At 31.2% G+C, this 26,382-nt stretch overlaps 2 protein-coding genes across 6 annotated transcripts in view; both read right to left on the bottom strand.

Annotated features, from left to right (window-relative positions):
* The window catches only part of LOC119682855 (neogenin-like), a 350,203-nt gene that overhangs the window by 322,729 nt on the left and 1,092 nt on the right, over positions 1–26,382 (bottom strand). The window lies entirely within an intron of this gene.
* Positions 748–5,725, bottom strand: LOC119682857 (GATA zinc finger domain-containing protein 14-like). 4 transcript variants are annotated; one of them, XM_038096385.1, is made up of 3 exons: positions 3,780–5,725; positions 3,427–3,703; positions 748–1,537 (listed from the first exon to the last, which is right to left on the bottom strand). In XM_038096385.1, the coding sequence occupies exon 1, from the start codon at positions 5,646–5,648 to the stop codon at positions 3,921–3,923; it is 1,728 nt and encodes a 575-aa protein (XP_037952313.1). In that variant the 5' UTR covers positions 5,649–5,725; the 3' UTR covers positions 748–1,537; positions 3,427–3,703; positions 3,780–3,920. The 4 variants fall into 4 exon arrangements, with proteins under 4 accessions (XP_037952313.1, XP_037952315.1, XP_037952314.1 ...); XM_038096386.1 differs by lacking the exon at positions 748–1,537 and adding an exon at positions 2,148–2,218; XM_038096384.1 differs by lacking the exon at positions 748–1,537 and adding an exon at positions 3,050–3,360.

The raw sequence follows: 26,382 nt of genomic DNA, 5'->3' as shown, positions 1-26,382 counted from the left end.
AGTAATAATTCCAATTCAATAACCGCGGCATATGTTTATTCCTGAATTTACCGACATTTTTGAAAAAAAAACAAACACCTGTTTAGGGTTAAACGTTATTTTATGAATTCATTTGCATAAATTTGCAAGTTTAAAGTAGATAAGATAAATTTGCTTTTCTCTAAATGTTATATTACTTTTTTATTTAATATTAACTGCGAAACTTTGTTTTGAATAAAGTTTAATACTAAGTAACTGATACATCACGTATGACTAATATATATGTTATTAAACATAGTTCCTTAAAATTTACTAAAGAAAATGTAGTGGTACACATAGATCTGTGATCCGTTCTAATATCACTGGGGAATTTATCTAAGTTCCTCAAGTACCACTGGTTACCCATCTACTTTCAATAACGAAATTTTATGTTATATTAATAAAATTGTGTCAGCTGTGCTAACTCTTGAAATCAAAAAAAAAATATAAACCATTAGTATAACGAAAACTTTCGGTTATATTAAGTAGGCTCTGTTCTGCTCTGCTAACTCTTGAAATCAGAAAAAATATGTATAAAAAAAATTACAAAGGATTAGAACTTCTCAGTATCATAACAAAGCTGAATTGTGTCTTTCATATCAGTATGACTCCTGACAACTTCTATAGAAGACATTTGTATTATTCATTCTCTTTGTTTTTTTTTTGATCCTCAACTTAACTGAAAGGCACAATAGAAAAAATAAAAGTAAAGACCCATAAGAAATAAGAAAAAAAATTATTGTGTCAGTAGTCAACAATATTATATTTCACTCATTTCCCAATAACTTCGATCCTTATAGTACAATGTACGTTAGAGAAGTATTGAGAAGGTTTGGGCAATAATCATTGATATGACTGATAAAAGGGTTAAATGTTGAAATGCAACTCTGTCTTCGATTTATGAAGTTTGTTCAATTAAAGAAATTTTTATGCGTTAGATTTATTTCTTTACCCTTAAATTCATAATAATATTATTAACATACATACGCAAAACTGTTAGTATGTTCATTCGTAAAGCAATCGTCAAATGGACTTTGAATTCAATTATATATATACTTTCCTGCTCATTCACATCATTATAAATTAAACATTTCAAGTACGTGAGCCAAGTAAACGATGCTATAAAATAACTTGAAATCAAGAATTCATTGCACAGTTTAGCGCTTCACAGTCATTTTCACATAAGATACAGAACGTGAAGGCTAAATGTGTACTTGCAGAATTTAAAGTGTCTTAACATAAAATAAATAAAATTCTTTATGGACAAGTACTTGCACATGAAGTAGAAGTATGTCCACCCACGAAGATTTTTATGGAAACGTAAAAGAGCATGCAAATTGCATAAATATGAAGACTTGTTGCTCCACGCCTACTTTTCTATTAAAATAATTTCAATAATTTTTTTTTTAAATGTGAAACAAAGTCGAAGTTCCCAGTTATGAAATTAGGCAGACACACAGAATCAGCAGCGTAAATATTAAATTAAAGCTGTTCTCACAATTTTCGACAAACTTGACACCTGAAATTAAGAAATAAAAATTATTAAAAAAAAAATAAAAATCATTATAAAAAATTTTTTTGTATTGAATTTATAACGAAAATATATATGTAGTTGAGATGTTGTTTCAACTGCAATCCGCAAAGAATGCATTGCTTTCTCTCAATGTAGTTTCTTTTGTATGACTGCACCCAAGCGACACAACTTCGAAACCTTAAACCTGTCGAAGGTATATTAAAACAAAGCTAACTTCAGAGGCTTGAAAATCATAAATCATAAACTTAATAATGCATGCTGCCTTTCTGCATGTTTGTTAAAAAAATAAATAAATAAATAAAAATGTTTTAAATTAAAAAAAAATATATATATATAAATTGAAAAATTTAAAATGTTCGCATCGTGTTTTGTTTGAAATTTATTTTACTTCGCAAAAACATGGAACCACTCTTAGAATCTGCAGTGCAATTGGTCACATCAAGCGGAATTAAAGTTAGTCATGCAACTAAGCGCAAAAAACAAATTTAAATTTTTTATGGAATTATTATATCGATTTAAAAGTTCTTCTTAAATGGTTAAGGTGTGTAGCATTTATCCTATTGGCAAATATAAAATATTATAAAAATGTTATATAAAAGTCATACATCCCATATATTTTTTTTTAGTGCTTTCCCGAAAGTATAATATGATTCATTATATATTCGTCTGCAAATTAAAAAAGACGTCTTTTAGAAATATTAAAAAATGATTATGAGCAAGAAATGCCTTTACTTTAAAAATACTGAATACAGGTATATAGAAAGAATATCTCAGATGAAAGCATCGTAATAGATGATAGTACTCATTTTCACACCATCTGTAAAGGTATAAAAAATGGACAGCAGATTAGCAATTTCTCTTCTATAGCATCGTAACCAGCGGTGGGTTGAAGTTATTTTAACGAATTCTCTCATCACCGACCCACACAGTGTTTTGACTAAACAGTTTCGGATCTTAATCTAACTTTAGACATAATAACATCACTCATCGGTTTTTAATTTTTAATGTTTAATAATGCTAGATGAACTAGATAACTACAGCAAAATGCTACATTTAAAAATTATCACTCGTAACGTGAACAAAATATCTCGAAATGGTCAAATCTACTATTCTTATACGCAACACTATATAAAATATTTTGAAACTATTATTACACGGAACTTGAAATGAAATATAATCTAGACGTGTTTAAATATAATATATATACGCATATATTATATATTATATACGCAACTGAACCGATGCCCAGTGTTCTGCGGCTTAAACTGAAAGAATTTTTTTTTGATGGCGGTAGGCGAAAAAACATCTATTAAGAATGAATGAAGAAAAATTTATTCCATCACCCCCGTCCTGAAGTGCAATGCTCACCCTAAACCAGAAGGCATAGACGTGATATAGGATATGGAAAGTAGGTGATGAAGAAAGAGTGGTGGACTGAAGGGAGGAGTTTATAATATCCCTATCACACAATTCACAGTGAACTAAACTTTCCTTGTAATTATAACAATTTATTATCATATTGAAGGATCTAATGTTTCAATTTCATGGTTTTGGATGTTCATATAATTGAAGACATTTTCAGTCGTATCTACCCAGTGATTTATTTGCGTTTACTTTCGATATCTAGTTCTTTAAAGCGTTATAATCATCATTCATATGCATAACGTGCCCAAGCTATAAGAGATGTGATTTAAATAAACTTTTTATATATTTATGGTTGTCCAATTTTTTAATCTCAGAATTGAGAGTAGATCCACAGTTAGTCGCAGAGACTCCCTTGTCAACTATCAGCTGCTAAATCTAAGCGACTATAAGTATTATAATAATTTATTTGTAATTGAAATATAGATTCTATATAATATACGAACACTTACGAGGGATACACAGGTTTAATACCCTAGTCAACCACACGCTCTTAAGTCTGGTATTCTTTATTTCAAACGTTTCGCCGTAATACAGTTTTCAACGATTGGTTTACTGCTGTAAAGCTTGTTAAGTGCAGCGAACGATTCTTCAGACGTTGGTCCTCTAATATTGTTTTCGGTTCTGAGAATAAGACTTAACTGAACGGAACTCTCCGTTGCAATAATTGAATGACTAATGCAGGTTCAACGACAGACCGTGAAATTATAGAAATATTAATCAAATAAACTAAAAAAATTGTTTCCGAAGTATAACATTATTAAACTAAAAAAAAGCAGTGTATAAGATATATTTATATACTTACTATATATACAAAATTTATTGATTTCTTTGGATGTTGAAATTTGCGTCGCATGGTAGAGTAAATATAGTAATTTAAAACAATTACACCAAATATATCTTAATTATAAATGCGCATAAAAGGCATATTTTCAATTTGTTTCTTTTACTTGTAAGTTTTGAATTTGGTAACATCTAAACAAGCAGCACATTTTTTGGCATTCCTGCGACCCTGGAGTGTGAGAGCAGTCTTAGAAGACGTGCTAGATTGATTAGCTGTTGTATCACTATTAATATTGTTATTCCATTCGTTATGTGTACGTTTCTTGGCATTCTGGTGAACTCTTGATTTGTTAGCAATGCTAGAACTTCTATTAATCCCATATTGGCTATTAGATATAAAATTTTCATTTTCTGCTCCATTATTCATAGCAATAATACTGGACGTATTGGCTGACGTATCGCTATCGGAATTATTTTTCCGATATTTCTGAGCACTGTTTTTGATTCTTCTAATATTTTTAGATTTTATGACAGCAGAAGAATAATATTTCATAAGTTTTCTATATTGACTATTTGATACATATGTTTTTTTGTTCTCTGTACCACTGCTCTGAGTAGACATGTTGCATTGTCTTCGTGAAGTACCGCTACCAAATTTATTATTTGCAGATCTGCGTTTACGTTTTTTAGGATCATTAATACCCTCTGTATAATCATTATCCAAAGGAAAATTCACTTCATTCTCTTTTCCAAAGTCCAGAGTTGATGTATCAGATTCGTTATGTGAGATATCGTTATCGAAATCATCATTCTCAAAGTTTTGGGTAGAAACTGCAAATTGTCTAGTCGGCTTTAAATTATATTTCCATTTGTTTCTTAGCTTGGGTTTCTTATGATTTGAGTTTATACGCAGTGGTGTCTTACGATTGGGTTTTATATGCTGTGAGTTCATACAATTTGATGCGATATTAGATACACTTGCTGTCTCATATAAATTGCCTGCTAACTCATTGTTATTTTCAGCGTGTTCATTTGTTACTTGGCTAGGGAGAGAATTTAATTGGTTGTTTAAACTACTATCGTTGATATTGGAGAGACAAATTAATTCCAACTGACTAAGTAGAGTCTTTATATCAACATTACAGACGGGGATAGGTTCGTTCTGTTCACCTACTTCAGTTTGTCTTTTACTGTTTTTACGTTTTGTTTTAATAGGTCTAGATACGGAACGATAAAGTTTCTTAGATGTCTTCTTTCGAATAGATCCATTTTTCGCATTATTTGTTAATTTTGGATTAATCACTGATAAGCGACTTAAAGGTAAGTTCAATTGACTAGGTGGTAATTTTGTTTTATCATTACCGTGGGAGTGGATACTAAGTTTCGTTATACCAAAAGTTTCATTGCCGGCATCAGATGATTTTAAACTGATATTAGGTGCACTCGCTGTCACTCTAATGGTATTACCAAAAGACTGCAACCAATTTTGTTTCTGCTGTGCCAAATTAATGAAAAGCTTTCGCTCTCGATATGACATCGAATTCCAGTTCTCCACTGCGAATTGTCGCAAAATGAATTCATGATTAGAATTACTCGCCAAAACGATGGATTGTTTTTCAGATAGACGTGAAGCTATTACACGATTATCTGTCAATTTAAGCTCACCTTTAAGATATTTTCGTGATATTCTTTTATATTCATTTAAATAATTCACAAATGGATTAATGCTAATCAAATCAATTTTTCCTTTACGTATTATATCGCGCCATATAGTGCTTGAAGTAAATCTTATCCTTCTGCTATTGGAACGCCTTGATTTTGTCGAATAATATCTAAATAGTTTTCTCATTTTATTGAAAAATCCAAAACAAATACTTCTTCCTAATGGCATGTTGTCAAATTGTCTTAATTTCGGATTTCGAAAAAATTCTACATTGGTAAAATATACAACACGTTCAAGAAAATAAAATAAAATGATTTTATGAATTTTTTAATTTATGATATTGTATTTTTGAAAACTCATTGATAACGTGATAATTTTATGTAGATTAAAAGGTTCTTATATCATTAATAATTTTCTAAGAGTTACATTATACAAATAAAACGGTTCGATAGGCTGTAAAATATCGAAACTAATATGGTCAAGCTACACTTATTCGAAAATTAAAATACTACTGGGTAAAACCCAAATCGAAGTGACAAGACTCGTGGCGTTATGGACTGGCCACTAGTCAGTGGTCACCCGTGCAGAAAAATTTGATATCCCCTACAGCTAGACATGTAAAAGTTGCAAAGAGGAAAAGGGAGAAAACAACTAAACCTTTTTTTTGCAAATGCCTACACCTGACCGCACTGAGTCTACGACCAAAGATGCCTAGCAGACCTTTCAAATATGGATAATCAAAAAACGGTTTTTCTTTAATTACTGCGCGAGTTAAAATTTTAGATTTTCATGGCCAGAGACGTGGTTCAAAATAAATTGGACAAGTTAAGCAACTTAAACAGAATCAACAACCAATTAACAGAGGTGTTCTTACAAACTTTTGATGCAGTTAGCTAGCACTATAGTATTTTTTTATTATCAACTGCTTTCGTTTTTTACTTTCTTGGTACTGTTGACTGACACTGCCTTTGAGCACTTTTTTAACGTCTGAGTGATGTGATGCTATTTATTCTCATTTCGATAATGTGAATTAAGGTTAGTGTGATATATTTAATGTATGACTTAATATCTTTATAAGTATGAGACTGTGGACAGAGAGGTCAGGATTTGGCATTCAAATCTGTGGACCGGAGCCATATTGTGCATTAAGTTGGTCTACAATTAGGTCTTTGATTGAAAAATGGTTTTCAATCGAAGGAAGTCGCTACTGGCGTGACATTCCAGGTAACCGTCACCCTAAAGAACTGGTTTATCTCTACAGTTACAGTAAGGTATCCTTCTTTAGCAGAACAGATTTGAGGTTGTTGGGGGGATATATAGTGGGTCACCATGGAATTTAACAAAATGACTCTGCTTAGAAGCAGACAGAACTTCCAGTCACATTCTCTGTGACTGTATAGCCTTGATCTCGGCCAGGAAGAGGTCAGTGGGAAAAGAACTGCTTTCCCTTTCCGACATTAGGAGGTCCTCGACGGCTGCCATTCTGGCTTTCATTCGAAAGGCGGAATGTCTTCTGTTCGGTTAGGGTCTGTGCCTAGTTCTTTCTATTCTATTCTATTCTATTATATCTTTATAAGTATAATATTAAATTACTTTATAAGTGATGTTAACGATTTTTTACATAACTTTTATTTAAGTTATTATATTATTAAATATAATAACTTTCGTATAAAGTCGAATCCATAATTTGTTTCCGGTTAAATAACACCAATACTTGTAGCGTAAATACCGTTCTTCCCCAAAATTAATTCAGAGTAATAAATTATTAATAAAAATTAGTGCAACAATTAACATGTTAATAAAATTGCTTTAAATTCGAATCCGAATTACGTCTCACACTTTTATGATTTCTTGAAACAATTTTACTTCAGCACAATTTCTCTTTTATGGCGACAGTTTAATCTTTAAGAAACTTAAACTGGATACACTTTTCTCTGCCACAATTTGCATCTGCATAAACACGGTTAGTAGCGCAGTTTCTTTGCGAATTTATGGGTCTATAAGTAGTTTCAAATATCATAAACTATGCGTTGTCATGTATACAATTTACTCCAATGGATTTAAGTGCTGAATTTTATGAACGTAAACAGATATGAATATTTAATAATATAAATTATGATTTTATGGCGTTAAAAGCAGAAAGTGAAGCTGAATTTATTGCTCTTTTAAAATGTCTGCTCTTGAGTTTTAGTTATAGTGATTAAATTGAAATTATGTTAAGTGAGTAATCAGGAAATTATGTAGAGTTGATTTTGAAATTATTATATTTTTATAAAATTGTGTCATTAAATAATGACAAAAAAAAAATTACTATGAACATACGAGTATTTTGAAATATTTATTAAGCAAAACTAGAACTCTGTGAAGATACCAATTCCGTCAAATGTTAATGTTTTTACTATTTGCATTTTGAAATCATTGACCAACCCCCATATTTTACAGAACTGGTCATCACTGAAAAATTTTTATTTCCAAATTAGAAAATTTATGTGAAAGTACGAAAATTTTTGTGAATTGAAGAGATAATATCAACCGTAAGAGGATATTTATAAGATCTTGATAAATTTCACTATTTAAAAAAGTTTAAAAGGTATTACGAGTTAAGAGAAGATGATGTCGAAAATTAAACATTATTAGAAACTTTCTTCACTCTTCATGTTTACCTTTCAAACATTCTTCATATAGTTTATTTAGCTAATTCTAATAATAATATTTAATATTTTTGCCTTTAGAATATATACATAACTATTTCTGTTACTTATTAGCGATCGTTGTCACTTCAAAAAGTACGTTCAAAGTGTAATATAATCAACTCAGATTATTATTATAATTTTGTATTTATATATTTGTATTTAGTAATATCAGTAATAGGTTAGATTAGCTTGGAATAGCGGCCTTGTGCCAAAAGCACACTTGGCTCAAATACTGGCCCGTAGTGATACCCTAGCTTAGTGCTGTTTATACGCAAAGTAGAAGAATTTCAAAACGACTGGAAGTGGTCAGTAAGTGAGTTAGTTAAAGTAAACTAACTTAATACGTCTATAAGTTTATAAGTTTGAGCAAGTCCCTAATTTTGCAGAATGACAGCTCTGGCAGGTCGGTTGGATAAGGGGCCCTACGGATTTTGAGCCTTCCCCTAGCTATTAATTCTCTTTCTTATTCGCAAAGCCATAACCCTAGGGTAGTCCCAGTCTTATAGCATGTCTTTCTGGTATGCAGTGCCGTATCAGCACCTTTAAATATTGGGAATACTACAACAATCATTGTTATAGTAGTTATGAAATAATTTTTATATTTATATTTATTTTTTATATTTATATTTATTTTTTATATTTAATTTAATAATAATTTCCTGTAATAATGTTATAGAACATAATATCTAAATATAGAAGGAACTTCTATATATAACTTATAACTAGTATTTATACTTAAACTATTATAGTGCAATACTCATTGACTAATGTATTACAATATAAAATGTATTACAATATTAGCTGCAGTAAAATGAAATTGAAACCAAGGCTTGTATCTAATAATCCAATAAAACGAAAAATGTGTGTTTGCAAATATAGGCAAATGCTTAGACATTTCATGATTTATAGCTAGCAGGTTCCTGTAATGAAGATTCTTAATAATGAAGTGGTTAAAGTGCCGCTACATGTCAAGCCAAAGGTTTGTTCAAAGGTCAATTATAAATTTATGATTGCTTATATGAAATGTGATTTAAATTGCACTGTTTCCATATTTATAAGTACACGATTATATTCATCACGCATATTTATGATTGTGAACTAAAGGTAAACTCTTGTTAAGTATCCACAAAGAGACGACAACATGAGCTCAACTTGTTCGTACAACTTTGGCGGCATCTTTTGTACACCAAAATTATACTGAACACCATTATTAAAATTTTTTTTGAAATATTTTTAAATGAAAAAGCACTTGATGTTATAATAATGAGCACGATAATCATTTTTCAATTACTTTTTAAAAATATACACAAAACTGTTACTTTTTCACAAGCATCTTTTCACATACATCGAATATAGATAAGCGAGCTCATAGTGTACTCATACATAATGTTCAAATGTGGAGTGAAGTGCACTCTACCAATTTGAAATCATTGAGCTTCATTTACTAAACCAAAGTGCAAATATAATGAATACTTTGCAGCATTCACGCATCTGTAAAAGGTCGGCGGTGGTTATTGTATTTCGCTTATTTGTTAGCTTCATTGTAGTTTAATGCATAGCATCATCTTCATTATGTCGATTATCGACACTAATCATATGAGTTCATTGTGTTTATGACAGGAATCAGTATGTTTAATGAGCATATTGAGCGTTTAAATGCTTGTACACATTAACTTTTCGGCCGGTACTTGTTCGCGGATGTACTTCAGTTGGTGAGTCAATTCGATGTGCATGTTCAGCTCGTTAATTACAAAATGTGCGTATTTAATGCATGTGATTTCATACCATCAGCCATTTGCAAGTCTGCATTAAAAACTGCATAAATACGCAATTATTAAACACTTTGGCAGCTTGTGTTTTGTTGTCATTGCATGAAAGGCTGGAATCACTTCCACTTGTCTGGTAATCGAGTATGCGTTCGTCGAGAGAAAGGCTTGTCAATAGGTATTTAAATATAAAGTAAATGTTGAAGAATCTGCGTAATGTTAATTATATATCTGCATACGCTTGAATAATTACGTTTACACCACAAGTAATTATATATAAAACATTTTGTACTCATATAAAAAATTGTTGCCTTAAAGTAATTATTAACTTCAATGTAAATCTGTGTATATTCTTAGCGATTATAAAAGAAATCATAAATGCAATTCAATAATTATATGGTTTTATTTAATAATAGTAATATGCAGATGCAATTTTGTTGGAACCATTTAATACAGATAAATATTAAAATTTAAATGTTGCCATTTTACCTTATAAATTATAATCTGTATTTTTACTAATACTGCTCTTTATATTATACCTAAAATAAAAAATTTTGTCCTAGTCTCAATACGCTTACTAACTTATTCTGTATTTACATTGTGACCGAAAGGTTTCCGGAAATTTTTAAATAAAACGCAAAATTCTTAATCTTCATCAATATTTATTTTATCTCCTTCAAAATATGCTCCATTAGAAGCGATACACAAATGCCAACGTTTCTTCCAATCATCAAAACATTTTTTATAGGCGCTTTCCGGTATGGCTTTGAGTTCCCTCTGCGAATTCTGTTTTACGTCTTCTATGGATTCAAAACGCGTTCCTCTGAGTGGTAATTTGAGGTTGGGAAACAGGAAAAAGTCACACGGTGCAAGATCAGGTGAATACGGTGGCTGTTCGATGGTATTTATTGAATGTTTGGCCTTAAAATCGTTGATAATGTTGAACAAATTGAGGTGAATCGGAACAAGCCGGGCGTTGACACGTCGCATACACAAATTGTCCACCAAAATCAAACGAGCCATCTCACGACCGATGCCTAGCTCTCGTGCTATCTCTCTAACACTCACATGAGGATTTTTGAACACGATTTCCTTTGCCTTTTCAATGTTTTCGTCGGTGGTAGAGGTCGAAGGTCGTCCAGAACGCGGCATGTCTTCGACGGTCGTACGACAGTCCTGAAAGGCTTTGTACCACTCATAAACTTGAGTTTTCGATAAAACTGATTCCCCATAAGCCTTTTGTAGCATTCGCAACGATTCTGCACACGAAATTTCGTTCGAAAAACAAAATTTGATGCAAACTCTTTGTTCAATATTTTTTTCCATTGTTTTTTTCGCAACGCACTACTGAGGTGAACTGGTTTCAACAGCTGCCGTAAACGAACTGTCTGACAGATCGCGCTCATTTTTGGCATAGTAATTAAGGACAGTGCTGCCAAACTACATAAACTTAAAATATCGAAAAATATACAGCGCGCGAATTTTAAATGAGAATTTCCGAAAGCTTTTCGGTCACAATGTAATTTGTTCTATATGTTCTGTAATTATATATTGTTAATTTCTAAAGGATTTTCATTTTCTCTTATGAAAAAGAAAAATTTTTTTTCTTTTTATTAGTGAAAAAGAAAATAATATTAATTTAAACAAAATTTAGTTAAAATAACGTTAGATCCTATAAATTACTATTACGTTTTGTTCTTGTAAATAGTATGAAATAGTTTTTCAAAGTAAGAGAGCATTTTTACACTAGCTCACAAGAATTCAGCAAATTCCGTATACACAATAAACTATCGGATATTTTTTTAATTGCATGAGTACTTAAAATGATAATACAAGACAGAATAGATTTTTAGAACAGATTTCATGTTTTTTCTTTTTTTTTTTTAATATGATTTCTGGTATATATCCTCCACGGCTACAAGTTACATGGTCCATTCGATCAGTTCAATTTTTGACAATTTTTTACAATAAATGTGGCCGTATGGCATCATTCTTCCAATGCTTCAAGAGTTGCTGGTTTGTTGATGACAACAAAACCCCATAAAAAGTAATTGAGAAACGATAAATAGCACGAACGAAGGTGTCAGTTAACAGCACCATTTCTGAAAAAAAAAATTGTTACCAAATTACAAAATTGATTTCGCAATAAATCGATTATTAAAAAATTTAGTAAGCATTGCTCGATTGCACTTGCCATTCACTGTAACGGCACCTTCTTCCTTATTTCGAAAAAAAAAAACCGATAATACCGCCAGCGTCAAAACCGCACCAAACAGTCAATATTAATGGAGGTAACGATGATTCGTTAACGTTGTACCATTAGGGTGGCTCACGTTATAAGGGGGAAAATTAAAAATGAAGTTTTTAATGAGCGCACCCCCTAGGAATATGCCATTGACCAAAAAAATGATATTCCCAAAGTTTTGGAGCAATAGGATTAAAAATGACGTTGCGCCACTCGAGCAAAGTTGGGTTTTCAGGACAAAAAACAGTAATTTTTCAATTCAAGGTCATTTTTTATCTTTGTTACTTGTTTCAACACTTATTAATATATACTCATTTGATAGATAATTAAAATATCTTTTTAATAAGATACTGATGAGCAAAATCGGTTAAAAACTATGCGCAAAACACAATAATTAGTTCAGCGACTGTGCTCTGTTTTCTATTTCATACCTTTTAGCTGGCATGCACAATGCTATCGCAAATGTTTACAAGAAACGGAAGAAACATAAATAAAAAATAAAAATAATACATTTCTACTTAATAATTTATATAGATATTTAAGTAGAATTGAAAAAGTAGTCAAAACAATAATTTTTTAGTAAGCAAAGAGAAAATGGTCGTACAGGGAGTATGACTGAAGTTAATATCCTTTTAGCAAACGAAGCAAGAGCGGCTAAAAATTGCATTGATTTTAATTTGAATAAATTCGATGAAGAAATTTGTCTCAAAATGGAAGCTGAATCTTTAGACACAGTTCAACAAAATTGGGATAACGCAGACAGAACGATTCAATTTATCACTCCTAGTTTAGTTTCCGCCCTTGACAAATGCAAGGTTTCGGATCGCTACGCTATACATATTTTGTAGTTGTAGGTATGGCGCCCAGGTGCCATCTAAGATTCTCGATGGATGGCGAAAATCATGTACTTACTAACAATATTTCTTTTAAGAGATCAATTTACATATAACTCGGATAATTTGTACGAGATATATACATTTTTATAGTGAGCATATGTGTGAACATTTTAACCCACACTAGGTTAGGTTATAATCGGAAGGCACGTACTAACAGTTGTCAGCACTTCTACTCGGAGACATATATTGCCCATTGGGATGCCCTTAAAAAATTTTACCAGGAGATGCGAGTTGCTAACCTTTGTTATCCTTGTAAACCCATTTGGTTTTCCAGATGAAGTTGAGGAGATTCGATAAGTTTGCTTTCGTTATCTCTTCCAAGCCAGTAAAATAAGGATCCCCAAGACATTAAAGTAGGCTTGTTTGAAGTCCTGGACAGAGACACAGGAAGTGGTTGATAGATTTTACCTCCTCTTCATCTTGGCAACTCCTGTATAATCCACTTGTTGGAACTCGCCACCGTTGGAGCATAGGCGCAATGGCACAGTGCCCCTGCACACGAACTGCAGGTTTGCTCAAACCTTGAAGGCTTTTCGTTTTATTTTTGTCCAACTTAGGCCTTAAGATTCTAGCGACCTTACAGTCTTCGCGGTTAGTTTATAAATTGTTAGTCACCGTATTGATTCCCTGTATTATCCTAAACAGTTTACATATCGGTGTATGTATTGAGAGGTCGGCATCTCCTGTATGCAATTCAGAACCTCTTCTGGCCATCTCATCTGCTAGGCCATCTTATCTGCTAGTTCATTCCCTTCAATATTGCTATGTCCAAGTATTCGAAATGTACTATGTCCAACAAAGAGAGACCTTATGATGTTGGATGCTCATCAGTGATGCGAGTATCTTGGAATTTAGATTCAATTGTTTTCAGTGCGGCCTATCTACAAAAATCGTGATTTTCGAAGGACGAATTGTACTTTGTTGTTTAATGTTGACATCTTTTTCGATAGCATATATCTCGCCGTGAAAGACGCTGTAAGTAGCAGGGATTCGGTAGCACTGTCTTATCTGCATATCTTTCGAGAAGATACCTGCTCCCGTACCGCCTTCCATCTTTGAGCCATCTGCGTAGATAGTAACTGTAGAGTTACCGGTTACAGATCCAAGCTTCCAGCTATCTATCTCTGGTTAGATAAAGAGTGGGAACCCACTAATGAAGTTATTTTCCTCAAAGAACCTTATTGATTTCGTGACCGAAGAGATAACAAATTTTTTTGATCGTTTTTGCCTATCTAATAGTTTTATCAGTTTCGATCCATCGCCATGGATGGAGACGCAAGATTATAGAGATGCACTTGAACTCTGTGCCAGACTTTATATGATAAATGATTGAAAGAGGAATTAGGCTTATGATGGATTATAATTCGATTTTGACAAAATATGAAGAGGAAAAACAATATGTTCTGCAAGTAGTCGAACATTATCATAAAAATTATCCTTCACATAGTCAGATTTATGTCATAAAACATAATAAACACAATGTATTAATTACTGAAAAAAAAAGTTTTATTGAAATTATGATTTTTTATAAATAATTAACTAAATCGTAGCATATACCTATTACGTAATTGTGCATGCCAGCTAAAAGGTATGAAATAGAAAACATAGCACAGTCGCTGAACTAATTATTGTGTTTTGCGCATAGTTTTTAACCGATTTTGCTCATCAGTATCTTATTAAAAAGATATTTTAATTATCTATCAAATGAGTATATATTAATAAGTGTTGAAACAAGTAACAAAGATAAAAAATGACCTTGAATTGAAAGATTTCTGTTTTTTGTCCTGAAAACCCAACTTTGCTCGAGTGGCGCAACGTCATTTTTAATCCTATTGCTCCAAAACTTTGGGAATATCATTTTTTTGGTCAATGGCATATTCTTAGGGAGTGCGCTCATTAAAAATCGCATTTTAGTTTTTCTGAGCCACCCTATTGTACCATCTTAGATGCGTTGTTGTACTATCTTAGAGAGATGGTAGTTAATAAAATCATGTTCAGTAAAGAGACCAGTACGTATTCTGAGTAAAAATTTATTTACTCTGAAAAACGTCTTACTATTTTTTATGTTTGCATCAATAAGCTCTTTGGAATGTCTTAAAATAATGTTGCCCAACCTTTTCATGCTAAGTCTCGCATAAAACTTTTCTTTACTTAAAACCAGTCTTTACATCCTTAAACCAGTAATTATTCAGTCAGTGCGCCACCTTTTCGGCGTGCACTTCACATTAGAAATCATTACCTTAGATATTTGGGCGTTGACCTATAACTTTGTTAATAATTTATATTCAATATTTCTAAATACTGATTCAGTCTAACAAGTAGATACCTTTTAAAGAAGCACTGTAACATACCTCACTTTTTACTTTTCAATTTCTCCCTGTAAAATGTGATATGTACAATGTTTTCAATTATTTTACTATCAAAACTATGTGTACTTAGTCGCTGAATTATTTCTTCATTGTAACAAATTCATCCTCTTATTTTTTTTCCAAAATACAAATACAAATATCAAATATCAGACTTTGAATTTAACTTATATCTTAACAGCTTTAAACTATATTCCTTCTACTAATAGCTCTTTTAAGTATAACTTTTTGAGCTAATTTTTTATTAGAGTTAAAATTTTTATTAGAGTTTGCATTTTTATTAGAGTTAGATTATTAGAGAAATTTATCTTATATCTAAACACTTGTACCATCTAAAAATTTTATTTCACACTTCAAATCTTCTGTAGTACACATTAAAGTATGTAATTAACATCAATAAAACCGATTGAAATAAAAAAAATCTTCTCATTTAATATCAACTATAAACTTTATTAAAAAATTGCTCACTCAAACTGTCGCAGTATTTTAATTCCTTTGAAATTGAAACATAAAACGGAAGTTAAATGCACGTTTTTAAACGCAATGTCAGTTAACCAGTTTTGTCAACGAAGTAAACCAAACCAATTTATTGTGAAATCAAATCCAACCAAACCGAACTGATACAGTGCCCTACCCAACCCAACCCATGCATTTAAGCCAACTGTTCTGCATTAGTAATATTCAAAACACCAATAAAAGGCGACAGTCAGGCAGACACCTTTAGTCGTAGAGTTCAAGAACTCAATTAAAATCGCTAAAACGGTTATCGGTTCAATAAATTTACATAAATTAAAAAAAAAAAGAATTTAAAAAATTTATAATAATTCTGAGCTCATATATTATTTCTCCCATAAACGTGACTTCTTTCGATACATGAACCCATTGCGCATGAAATTCTATATTCGAACTTTGCAATTAAGCGTGCTTAGTTGTAATAAATTTAATAAATTTTCTAACTCTTCGATCTTATTAGAGACACAGTAATCTATATGTGAGGGGGCACGTTAAATGCGTCGTCCATTGTCGTCCATCGTCGTCCTCTCCTAAAGTAAACAAACTTCATAATTTTGTAGTCTTCTTACTTACAATCTATCTTGAACTATTAAAAGTAGCAAAGACAAAGACACCCAACTGCTACTCAGCACCGCTAATGGACACACAATAAGCCTTGGAAGTGGGCACTCTACCACACATTAACCCGCTACGTTGCTGCGTTATCAAGCTGTGAGTGCAGCTGAGATACATGAATGAGCCGAATGAAGTGCGCGCTTTAACGTTGCTTGCGCATTTGCCGCTAGTCTCCAGCTTATCTTCAGAAGCGCATCACCAATAATTGAATGCGTTCGCGACTTAGGTGCTAGCGCTGGGATTATAAATCCATGATTATGTGTGCGTTTGTTGAGATAATATATTTATTTTATGCCTTTTTTTCTTTTTTTTTTGTATCTCAATACTGAAGTTGATTACTGTATGAGTTTTTGTTAATTGTAGGAAATTTTCTGCTGGTAGTGAATATTGTTGTCTAGTCTAGTCATTTCGAGCCGATGTGGTTGCTGATAATTTTAGCTGCGGCAATTGTACTTAATGTGTGCAAGAATGAAACTGATAATCGAATGAAGCTTTTTTTTGATTAATAAAAAATAAAATAATAAATTTATATGCAATTTAACAATCCCAAGTTATTATTTAGAACAAATGTACATATTTTTAGAACTATAGTATTGAGAGCACATTTCATAATAAAATATTTTTCTTTATTCGTGATTTCTTTGATTCAATAAAATGAAATTACGATCTAAAAAAAAACTAAACATCTCGGAAAAAGAAAAAAACATAATTTATGGGCTGATTTCTTATTCTAAATAAACTCTATCTACGATGATTATAAATTTTTTAATTATATATTATAGTTAACCTGTCTTCAAATATTGTGTTTCTGAAAGATAGCATCGCATATCGTGTGATGAATCGTGTTAAATTTAAGTTTTTCCTAATTTAGTTTTTTCTCCCAATTTGTATTTTTATTAAATTTTAAAGAGAGTAGTGTTAAACACTGGTTGAAATTTTTAAATGATCAGTCATTCCTTGACGAAATATTATGCCGTTTTCGATTGATAAATCTGGCGGAACTTTTTTATCGAGATTTACTTTAAGTGCAGTTCAAATTAACTTAAGCGAAATGTGTAACACTTGAGATAAATTTATAACACTCTAGATATTTTGCCAGATGAGCCCCGAAATTAGCACCTGTTGTATGCATATGACTTGACAAAAGAATATATGTATTTATGAAAAATATAAAAGTTTACTAATACTACTACGAATATGTTAGATTACTCTAAAAATGTTCGATTGGGCAACAAAATTTGACAGATCGATTGTAAATCTAAATTGAATCCAGATTTACCAATCGAAAACGCCATTAGTATAAATTAAACTTAAAATAGACTTAAAATCGAACTAAAATAGAAAAAAAAGCTAATATAATGAAAGCTGTAAGCATAACACAATTATTAAGAAAAGTCATCATGGATCATAAGAATGGAAGTCTAAAAAAGATAGGAAATATCGGACCCATAGTTGTCACTGTTAACAACTCTAAGTTCGAAGTTGTGAAAGACTTTATTTATTTAAGAATCAAAAAAAAACACCAAAAACGACAGCAGCCTAGAAATGCACCAAAGAATTACTCTTTCCAATAGATGTTGCTTCAGGCTGAGAATGAGAAATTGAGAAAAAAGCCCTCTTTCGACAAATAAAAATCATGCTCTACAAGTCTCTTATCATGCCTGTCCTGTTGTAAGGTGCAGAAGCTTAGACAATTATCAACAGTGATGAGAAGGTATTAGAAGAATTCGTCCTAAGATCTATGGTCCCTTACGCATTGACAACGAGTATTGAATTAGGTAGAACATGAGCTGTAAGAACTATACAATGACATTGATAGGTATAGTTAAGGGCATGAAAATTCAGTGGTTTTGCTAGTTTAGTCATGTTCAATGCGAATGCAAGAAAATGCTCCAGCTAAAAAGGTGTTTCATTTATTACTCACTGGTGGAAAACGCGGTAGAGAACGTACATCTTCGGTGGAAGGACCAGGTGATCAACGATATAAAGAAACGCGATACTACCAACTGACAACACTAAGCCACTGATCGCGCTGGCTACCAGAGACAACTGGTTGGGACCAGGGATGACTCACGTCTGTAACGTACAACTAAGTAAGTAAGTAGGTACATTTCCAGCTCAAAAATTTAAGCATCGTTGAGTATGGTTAGGTCTTCGAGGAAATGAAAATCTTGAAGAATTACACTTTTTTTTTTTCTCCATTCAGACACTTTTTTCTTTTATAATATATACATGTACTAAGCAAGAGATTTATAGGGAGTAGGTACTTATTAGTAATTTTTTGAATTTTTTTTAGTAAGCTTTCTCATTCTGCATAACTAAATTTATTTAAACAAATTTGTTTTTAATCTTAAGGTTTCTATCCATAACAAATTAAAATAACTATTGCCGCCAATCTTTTGTTAAGGTTTGAATAGCGCTCAGAAGACCGTATAAATATGTTGCTTCGAGGTAAAGAAAAATGAATCTATCTACACATGCTTCCCTTATCTTCCTATACCGTAGCCACAGTTGCAGCAGTTACACTTCAAAAAATCGATATCAGCAATCAATGATTCGTTCAATTGATCGATTCAAACAATCTCGTACGTGCGCTTGTGCAAAACCAATAAATTTTACACAATAAAAAAGATAAATTGCGGTAAAAGTTTGTACTTCACCGATTCAAGCGTCAAACGTCACCCGTCAGCCGTCAGCGACTACAACTTTGTCGTCATGTCTGCAATGATCACAGCCTTGTTTGTTCTCTGTCTTCGATACGTCGTTGCCTATCTAACTTGTCTGTCTGCCCAGTCTTTGGTGTAATTTGTTATATCGTTTGTAGCCAAGCAACAAAGTTGTGAAGTATAAATTGTGCTGCCTCGTGCGCGTCGCCTCTGTGTGCCAACAGAATCATTAACCGAATGACTTAAGTGACTTCAGTGAGCACGTCTGTTTTAAAGCTTAAGATATGGGCTCACCGCCTTGTAGCAACTTCAATACCATAACCAACAACAACAACAATAAATGAAAAGCTTTGAAATGTTGCAAGGCAGAAGTCTATACGATCTTATCTAAAACATTTTGCTCATAGACGCTTGTTCGTTCACCCATCCGTCTATTGGTTTGTTTGTTGGTTTGTGTAGTCGTGCCTGTCTTCGAATTAAGTAGGTACTAAGTAGTGGATATTTCTTCTAGTTTAGTTAGCCATTTGTTAGTTCTATAATTTGATATCATCAGTGTTTTTTTTTGTTTTTGTAATATGCGCCGGTGTAAATAAACGTGTATGGCTTTGTAATTGTAGTAGCTACAGCAGTTACTGATTACAGCAATATTTTCAACCGAAAATTGTGCTTAAAGTGAAGGAAATTTTAAAAGCGCGCCAAGGTCCATAAAGCAATACAAATGTTTGTTGCTCTATGCCGTATTCCAACAGTTGAAGTTCAGTTTTGGCAATGTATTTCCTCGGTTCGGTATAGATTCAACTGTTCGATTTATGTAGTCTCTTTCAATTTTAATAGCATTTTTAATCGTGAAAACCGTTTAAACGTTTACTCTAATCTGTACTGTCACTATTGAATTTTACTTAAATTTGTCAACATTTGAGGCTGTTAACACAATTACTAAATCCTTTTTGTTGGCAACACCTTTCAGTTTGAAATCTTTTGATCGAGGTTAGTTGCCAATTTGCAAAACTCGTGAATTTATTGTATTGCAAAATTACAAATAAACTCGAGTTTTTTTTTTGTTTATATAAATTTTATTTTCATTGAAAGTGATAAATGTTTTGACCTATTTTCACGAACTGATCTTATTTTGTAAAGCACGATGAAAAAAATATTTGAAATAAGTACTTCCTTTATTTTTAAGTCTGTTCACTTCAATATGTAATTCAAACAATGAAGTATACACTATTCAAATAAATCGCTCTGCTTTGTTGATAATCACTGATATTTTGCTTATTGACTTTATTCTTATAACATTTAACAATATTTTGCTATATGATAACCCTATTTTTTATGAGTTTAATATGATATAATTTTTTTAAAACACTAATGTTTTAATTTTAACCTATGCTACCATCATAGTAGAACGATTCTGTCTGACTTGATTGAATTTATTTGTACTTGTAGGAAAATAAGATGTTTAGATTTGCAGTAGATTAGACAGAGGAGACTAGACCGGAAGTTTCTATTCTCGTCTGATATCAGCAACTTCTAAAAGAAGAAAAGTCTTAACCTTATTCGTAGAATAAAAAATCTTCAATTTATTTAAATATACACTACAAATGAGACCTTTAGTACACGTCACATATATATATTTTACAATTTTACGTTGCATTTATTAATGCATTGAATATTTTTTGTTTAAACAAATCATCAAGTTCTTGTAAATTGATGTCGACTTTTATTATTTCCTACAACAACAAAACATATATAAGAAAATAAAAATATTGTTATATGCATGGGAAAGTCACAGGTAAAGCATAATAGTAGTAATATTAATATATCTAACTATATTATTTTCATGAAAATGTCTTAAACAGACCTCACATTTGTACTGACTTTTAAGGTGAACGGGGTAGTAACCACAGTAAATATTAAAGCAAACATTTACTATAGTTATATAGTAACTATATCTCTTATCGTAACTATATCTATATCTCTTATGCAATATATCTCTTATCGGTACCATCATCTAATTGTTAGAGTTATTGAGTCATTCTTTTTTAATACGTAACTAAATTTATATTTTTTGCTTTAGCTTTAGTGGTTTTCATTATAGGATTATAGTATGTGCATCTCAATGTTTTGAGTTGATATATGTATTAATATATCATAATAAAAACTGATTATAATCGTCTTTTGCAAAGTCTTAATTTTTTCTTTATATATTTACAGAAGTAGTTATTTCTAATTAGGAAAACAATTATTTATAAGTTACTTATTTTAAGGAAATTTAGTTTCTGTATACCTGTATATATGTTATATATATCGAAATTTAATGGTGTTTTTTGTAGACGAGTCTGTAATTTAAAAAAATGTTCCAATAGAATATAAATAATATTGTACTGGTCTGTACGGTCAATCACAGCTTTAGTGATAGGTTTTTGATTCTCACTACTAACCCTAATCATATAGAAGATAACACTTCAAATGGAGACTTGAAGCCCTCAACGTGATTTGGCCCAACACAGTCAAGACCAATTTCGTATTTTATTTAACTCTGGCCAAAGTTAATATTCTGTCTGCTCATACAGACTCACAATGTTAAAATGATAACGCAAACGAAAGGGACCCATCATACAACATATCAACAGCATTAGCTCTATTTTATTGAAGAAAAACGTTGTACAACTACTAGTAAAAACGAATCAGCTTTTTAAAACAAATAATTTTTTTATTGATGTTTTTAATTAAGTGACGCCATTTTCAATCCTTTTTTTCACATAAACTTAGGTTTTTGGTAAAACTTAATGTAAATTAATTCAGATCATAAAGAGAATTAGTTAAGTCCTGTGGTGATTAGATCAATTTATGTCTCATGTATTTAATGATTATATATAATATATATAATGATTTTATAATGATGTGATAAATTTTTGATTGTGTTTTTTGTAAAGCAGGAAGACGAACATCTATGAAAAATTTGGACAAATGACCAAAGCTGTAATCCCCTTTTAAGTGAATTTTATGTATTTACATTCATTGCAGAATAAACTCTATTGCTTCACTGCAAATTTTGTATTTTTAGGTACTACTAAATTTTAGTAACTAAAATAATGTTAAGTGCAGTAAACACTACAGTACTAAGTCTAAAAAAGGGTTGCTTAAATACAACTTTAGTTCGAATTGAAAAAAAATAAGTATCTTAACAAATATTTTCAAATCTTCAATTGAGACTATTTTTTCAAATTATTTGACTATGGTATAAAACATGTTTTTACAAACCTTATATCGGATTTAAATACTGTGTTTTATTCCCTATTTGTTTCTCTAAAACTTTTTATAAATATTTTCCTACAGTCGGTAAAAAGACACAGGTATAACCACCACCTATTGTAATCTCTTGTGGACCAAAAGCAATGGAATAGAGGAATGTTGCCTTTAAAACCAACCTTTGCAAATGTTACAAAAGAAAAGAAATACACATAGAGGGAGCAATTTTTTGTCTTTTCAATTATATATATATATATATATCTGCTTCGATAAAAAAAAAGTTCGTAAGCATAACAACATAACAAAGAAGTGCTTAACGACTCTTGGATGACAGGTACTTAAACCTATTTGCATGTTGTTTCCAACTCCTGCTTTTATTTAGTCCTTGTTATGTTGTATTTGCCGTTGTCATATCCTTGAGATGCGCTTATAATGTTGCGCTTGCAATTGAAGTTGTCGTTGCAATTCATTTGGGTTGAGTTAACTGATTGTCGTCATTGTTCTATGCGCCTTGCGACACAATACAATGAAAAAATGTTGCACAAACCAAATTCAGGGACCTTTGCATTGTTATAGCTGAGGTGAAATATTTATATACAAAAGCTATTTTAAAAAACATAAAGTATGAAAAATGAAACTAATTTATTTTGTGCAAGAAAACTCAACTGACACTGACACAAATTACATTGAATACAAACTCCCTCCACAATAAAAATATTAATGTCCCACAAGTTGAAACAAAATTTTTTTTTAAATAAAATAAAATTGTAACGCATTCCGTTGTTTTAAACAAAAAAAAATACTTTTAAAATATTGCAAAAACTGGAATTTCCTTTAGAGACTACAAACAAAAGCAAATGCCATTTTAAATATCCTTGCACTATTTACAGAAGAACTTTACGTTTTGTTAACATTAGAGTTAGCATTGTAAATTCAGTTCTACTGTGGTTACCATAATTCGTTCCGCAAACCTTCTGGTAAAATAGTAGAATTCAAATAAAATGATTTCGCAAATATGAATTTATTGTTAAGAAAGTAAGATTCATTTTCTTGAGACTATCAATTGTACACTGACAAATTATTTATCATATCATAGTTCTATTTAATGATATGGCAATATACCAATTAAAAAAAATAAAAAAATAATTAAGCAAACTATTATTATTTATATAAATAATAAAATTGTAATTTTATAAAAATAAATATAATAAAATAATTATATATAAAGTATTTACTACATATATGGCAGTATAAAAATTAAACAAATAAATAAATAATTATGCAAACCAGAATATAGCAGCAGAACGCAGGGTTGCAGATCGGGTATCGCGACTTTGTAGAAAAACATTAAGTAGCCATCAAGAACATGGACAAGATTTTGGTTCAGATGGCCACATTTGATCGCTTTTTAGGTTCCATTTTCTTAGTGCTGTGTTGGTTCTTGCTTGTGCTGTTTATATACCTATTTATATTGCCACATGTTTTGCGTAATGATCTTCCAGACTTGGAACAGTTGGAGTGGCTGATATCCGTTAATTCGATATCAGGCCTCGTGTGTATTTTAATCTAGAAGAAAAGGAAAAGTTTGAGTTTTTAGTCTCGAGCGTGGTACGTTAGCTGAGAACGTATATAACAAATTTTCATATTTTTAGTATTAGGGAACTTGTACTTCGAGACAAATGTTTTTTTCTTTCTTACTTCCATGGGGGTAACATTATTTAATATTAACAGCTACTCTAACAAGATAAGTTTGGCGTCGCTGAGATTGTGCTCATCGTCCATCGTTAGCAACTGCTGAAACACATCAAATTCAGCAGCTAAATAAATCAAGAACAGCACAGAAATAAGTTTCTAAGATTCCAATGAGTTTCTAAGATTCTACGAGTTTTAATTAACACTTTTATATGGATTATGGTAAACAAATTCACTGTTTAATAACTACCAACTTGATAGAATATGGCGCTGGAGTAAAACCTAATAACTCCATAGAGATCTGCGAACTGAAATAATTGAAAAAGATATGTAGAACAAATTTTTAAAATATTTTAGCACTACATTGCTGTCTAAGCACAATATGCGGATTTAGTCCTACAGAGAAATAACAGATTTAGACATTTGCGCACTTATATACTAAACTTTATCAGTTAATATTTATTAGTTAGATTGAAGTGTTTACATATACCCAGATTAGTGTATCTAATCTTAACTTAATTAGTTAATATTGACTAGTTAGATTCAAGTGATTAGATTCACCCCGACGAGTACCACTGATAATTATAAATTACTTTTTTAAACCTACTCAAATCAACCAATTAAAAAGAATGTATATCTTAGTATAACTGAAATATTCTAAGTTCAAGTATTCCAATTAATTTTAAGCCTCTTTTCAGCTATTTTTGCAATATATTTCTCCCACAATATATAATATTAACTTTGGAGGACAAAGAACAGATACTTTCAAAGTTATTAATAATTTTGAACTGTGACTGAACTTCACCATTAGCATTTAAATTGTCAAATTGTCAATTCGGTGAGAAATGTTGTAAGTCATGCATATAATGTTACTGTTGATATAACCTAGAAAGTATCTTTTATTGCGTTCCCTCCTCTGACATTTACAAAAAGGACAGAGAAAATAATCCCAAATATCACGAAATTTGTTAAAACTTTTGTTCGCGTTAATAAAATTATTTTTAAGAGGCTTTTGATGGACAATGTATAGAACGAATTTAATGTGAAATGCGGTAATCAGATTTTTGCAAATCCTATATACTCGTATATATTTCTTTTTTGTTTTTTTTTTTTGCTAAAAGTAAAGGAAAAAGTTTGCAAAAAATATTATTAACAAGTTTGACATCAAAACATAAAAGTTTTACACAAAAGTTGCATGCTCAAGGGATCAGTCAGTGAGGCGTTCGTTTCAGTGCTGCAACACCCCCAATGTGGATTGAAGAGTGTGACAACGGAAAGGAAATAAAACACCTAACTATGGCGCATTTACTTTTGTAACGAACGACGAATATTTCCGTTCAAAAGTGTTAATTGGAGAGCGCATTGCATCAGCGAATTACGCTGACACATCCTACCCAAAAATCATGTCTACTCGGTCGGATATTGCAAAACTTTTTACGCTATTTTTATTCTTTAGTGCATATTCTTTTTTTGAAAGAAAAATTACGTGATGAACGGACAATTGTGTTGGTTTGTACAAAAAATACAAGAAAATATTGAAAAAATTAAACCTATGAAAGTCGATAGTGAATAACAACAATTGAAGCGAAGCGTATGCTCTTTTAAGCACCATGAGATAAAAGTTAAAATATTCTACGCACTATGAAAACTTTTTGAATTGTTATGCAAAATAGGATTTTTGTTACAACTGTGGTAAATTTTCCATTTAACGGTGCAAGGATGCTTTAATAGGCGCTCCATCAAATATTCGTGGATGTTAGGACTACAAACGATTGCTCTCTTCAAAAATTTCGAGTAAAAAAATCAAAAAATATTCATTTCCTTTGTCTGCATATGCAAATAATCGTATGTGAAAAAAGTGTGATGAACTTAAATGTATAAAAGTTTATAATCGAACAGATTTTTGCAATTGAAAAGATAAATATTCATGATATATAGCAGAAACTATTTTTCACATACTGCGGAAGTCACGTTTAAGCGATTGCAGGCAGTCAACGAGGAAAAAAATATATAGGAGCATTGAATAAAAATTTCCATTTGATATGATTGATATTCAACAAATGTGATAACATAAAGTATTAAAATATTTCAAAACTAGGACTGTATGCAAAGTTTTTATTGTTAGCATATGAGAATGATTTTAATCAAATAAGCTATAATAGTAAAATTTTACTGAGGGATACCAGTTTTGTTGAACGAACAAATTAGGATGATAAAAACTTAAAATTTTATTATGTGAAAAAGATGTTGGAAGAAAT

Source organism: Teleopsis dalmanni, chromosome 2 (genome assembly GCF_002237135.1).
Source record: "Teleopsis dalmanni isolate 2A chromosome 2, ASM223713v2, whole genome shotgun sequence".
Classification (NCBI taxonomy): domain Eukaryota; kingdom Metazoa; phylum Arthropoda; class Insecta; order Diptera; family Diopsidae; genus Teleopsis; species Teleopsis dalmanni.
This window is presented reverse-complemented; position numbering and strand designations above follow the sequence as displayed.